Source organism: Gekko japonicus, unplaced genomic scaffold (assembly GCF_001447785.1).
Source record: "Gekko japonicus isolate JY-2015 unplaced genomic scaffold, Gekko_japonicus_V1.1 scaffold1477, whole genome shotgun sequence".
NCBI lineage: Eukaryota > Metazoa > Chordata > Lepidosauria > Squamata > Gekkonidae > Gekko > Gekko japonicus.
In genome coordinates, this window is record NW_015161995.1 from 385,267 (window position 1) to 389,043 (window position 3,777).

The 3,777-nt window shown below is 62.7% G+C and overlaps 1 protein-coding gene across 1 annotated transcript in view; it reads left to right on the top strand.

Annotated features, from left to right (window-relative positions):
* Positions 1-286: 286 nt before the first annotated feature.
* The window catches only part of CDX2 (caudal type homeobox 2), a 24,791-nt gene continuing 21,300 nt past the window's right edge, over positions 287-3,777 (top strand). Inside the window, exon 1 of the mRNA XM_015405406.1 lies at positions 287-800. Coding sequence (XP_015260892.1) covers positions 287-800 — 514 coding nt within the window. The remainder of the gene's footprint in view (positions 801-3,777) is intronic.

Here is a 3,777-nt window from a genome sequence, read left to right on the forward strand (position 1 = left end):
CCCTCCCTCCCTCCCTCCACGTCACCTGCCTTTAGTGGTGGGCCCGGCCCAGCCGTGCCTAGCAGCGCCTTGTCACCCGCTGGCTCATCCTGCGAGCGCCGCCCGGCCGATGGAGCGCCACTCCTGAAAGGAGCCGGGAGCCGGGGCTCAGCAGCTGTCCGGCGCTCCGAGGCGGCCAACCGGGCCGGGGCCGGGGGCCGATCCCCGGCAGGCGCAGCCCGAGAGGGGAGCCCACCGCCGGCGCCCCCAGCAGCATGCGGAGCAGCGCCGCTCGCCTCCGGCCACCATGTACGTGAGCTACCTGCTGGACAAAGAGGGGCCCTCCATGTACCCGGGCTCGGTGCGCCACGCCGGGGGACTCAACCTAGCCGCCGCCGCGCAGAACTTCATGGGCGGCCCGCAGTACCCGGACTACGGCACCTACCATGTGCCCGCCGGCCTGGGCCTGGACAACGCGCAGTCGCCCGCCTCGCCCTGGCCCGCCGCCTACGGCGCGCCCCTCCGCGACGACTGGAACGGCTACGGGCAGGGCGCGGCGCCCGGGGCGGCGGCAGGGGCGGCCAACACGGTGCACGGACCTGGCGCGGCCGGCTTGGCCTACAGCCCGGCCGCAGAGTATCACGCGCACCCCCACCACCACCACCCGGCCCAGGGCCCGCCGGCGCCGCCCTGCGGGGTCCCCCCTGCCGGGGGCCTGATGCAGCCCCTCAACCCGCCGCCCGGCGCCGAGCAACTCTCCCCTGGCGGCCAGCGGCGGAATCTCTGCGAGTGGATGAGGAAGCCCTCGGCAGGGGGACCCGGTAAGGCACGGCGGGGCTGGAGGGGGGGGAGGCGGGGGAGTCACTCTGCACCAGCTCAGAGGTCGTATTTCTTGCTAGTGGTTTTGCCTTGGCAGCCCTTGAAGAGACCCTTCAAGTCTCTGGAGTTAGGTGCTGGCGGAGGGAGGAGCGGGGCTCGGCTTCTGGAAGGTAAAGGCTGCCCAGCCCGGTCCTTGGAGAGAGGCGGCGAAAGGCGGCTTCCCCTGTAGCACACGGCGTCTGGAAGCTGCCGGAGCCGCATAACGGCCGTCCCCTTTGCTCGGTTGGCTTAAAGTTCCGCAAAGTGTAGATTTAGCGGCCTCTTCAACGTGCGGATCGGTTCCTCTAAAGCGTGTGAAACCGGTTTGCTGCCAGTGAAAGGTTAGGGTGAAGGGGGAAAGCGCCAGGGAGCCCGATTCCACCCAGACCTTCTCAAACACAAGCCCAGCTACTTCAGTGGGGCCTGTTAATGTGTGTTTAAATCCTCCCCCCCATTTATGCGAGGTTCCGTCCGCAAGGCGTTTCTCTGGGGGGTGAAATACCACTGCAGTGTAGTAAGACAAACCTGCACCTTGAGCGCAGCCTGCGCGCAAACGTGTTTCCACGCCGAGCTCTCCCGCTTGGACCGCGACTCTCCGAGCCGGGTTACCTCTCCGGTCCTCCCCACCAACACCGGGGAGAGCCGGCTTCTCTGGCCCGCCAGGGGGCTTTCCGGAGCGCTTAGTCGTGCGGGGCCTACTGCGCCGGGAGATGCCAATCCCCGCTTCAACGGGTTGTTGTTAACTTTTTTAAAAAATCCACCTGGCAAGAACTTTTTGCTCAGTTCAGGCCGCCGCCTTACCTTCCTTTTTGGCCCGGGCTCGGTTCCCAGTTTGCTTGGAAACGAATCGGACGCCAGGCCGGGGCTCCCGAGTTCCCTGTGGCCAGAGTCCAGGAGCCCCAAGAGCTCCTCGGAGAACTACCTTTCGATTCCCCGGCAGGATTAAGAGAGATCTGGGGGGGGGGCAGGGTGTCTGGGTGAAAGCAGAAGCCGAGAAGGGGTCGCTGCTGCTGTCAGTCGCGGTGCCCTCTCGTGGCGGTTCGACCTTCAGAGGTCAAAGGGACGCAGACCAACTCCGGCCAAAGGGGCCCCGAAGCGCCGGCGACCGGCCCGCTGGGCTTGTCTTTCGGTGACCCGGGTGGGCGAGAAGGGCGGGGATCTTTACTAAGCGCCGGGTCCCGATTCGGCTTCCTCGTCCAACCTGGCGGTGCTTTCCTAGTCCCGAGGACTGTGTCCTGCATTCCTGGTAGTAATGGGGATGCCGAGGCCGGCCGAAAAGAGAAGTCCCTGCTCAGGGAAGGATGTGCGCGCCTGATCGCCGGCGTGGGTGTGGGGTTTAAGAAGGCAAGCAACCGGGGGGGTCTCCAAATCCCAAACGGTCTAGGGAGAGAGTCCGACCGATTTTTTTTCTGGTCAGGGCCGAGTCACAGAGAGCGCTCTGAAATCCCGCGCGGGATGGTGGTGGCCCCGCTGGAGACTGAAGACTCGGCGCCGGGGGAGCACACACAGTCCCGGCCCGGGCGCGAAGGAGCAAAGGGCCGTCGACGGGAACGGGTCGAGCTGCTGGCAGGAAACCTTTCCGAGGCCGAGGCTCAAACCCCGCCGCCAAGGAAGGCCCTGACAGCAGCCGTGTCTCCTTGACAGACTTGAAGGGGGGGGGGAGGGAGGCTCCGAGAGGCGTCGTCGTCAAGCGTGAGTGTCCAAGGGACGCCCCGTTTCCTTTGGAGAGACCAGGAGTCGCGGCTTGTGTTGGGGGGGCTGGCCTGGGAACTGCTGCAGCCTAGGACCACCTGCGGCCTCCGGAGAGAAACCCGGCTGGATCCCAGCCCCGTCCTCGGCTGCTTTCGCTTGATGCAGCGGTCAGAGCATTGGACTCGGATACGACGATCACCGGCTGGGAGAGCCAGGCTGGGTCTCTCTCTGCTGTGCCCTGGCAGTGGCCTGGGGGTGACCCGGCCCTCCTCGCCTTCTCTCGCCCTCGCCTGTTTCACCGGCTTGTTGTGAGGGGAGACCGGAGAAAGGGAGCCTGTGGCGAGCCCACCCTTTGTTTCCACACTGGGGAGAAAAGTGGGGGATGAATGAAATGAATAGACGCCAGAGTCGCCTCCGCGCGCAAGTCTTGCAAAGCAGAGCTCTCCTCGGGCAAAAGGCGATCCGTCGCCGCTGCACTCAGAAGAAGAGTGATAGGAAATCAATGGGCCCTTCCTCCGCGTCAATCCCTGTCGGAGTCGGAGGACAAGACGCGTGGCTCGCTTGCTTCCTTTCTCCTTGTATCCTGCACCTTCCGTTCGGACTTCCCCCGGGAGGTTTAAGGTTTCGGCCTGGCAGAGGAGATCCCTCCACATGCTCAGATTTATTTAAGCCAACAGCGGTGAGTTCCTTTGAAGTGAAACGCGACCGGGATCGGCTTAGATTCAAGCCTTGTAGCTGATCCTAAACGCTTCCGGCAGGAGAAGGTCCCGTGGGGTTTGTTTCCGAGCAATGCCGGTGGGATTCGGAATTTAGTGCTTTATGGACTGGAATGATACAATATGCCGATTCCCAGAGGGGGCTTCTGAATTGCGGCCTTGTCTAGGCCCGCTCCGGAGCCGGGGACCTGAAACTCATCTGGGAATGGAAACGAAACACAAACCATTGAAATAGATCAGGACTGATCTATTGAAGTGAATGGATAAACCCACTGAAGTGAATGGATAACACCTGTCTATTAAATGAGGGTGCTAAGCATATTTCGTCTTAAAATAAAAATTAAAGTCTGCCTTGGCCTGCCTAGCTTTCAAAGGTTTTTTTCCCCCTGGTGAAATCCGAGATCTCTGGCTTTGTCACGTCACAGTTGGATTTTATTTTATTGTCAAGTGCCATGAATGGTTGTTCCGAAGGCCGCGATCCTGAGACCGGCGTTTTGGGGAGCCAGCACAGGAGCCTCCCCTGGGTTGTACT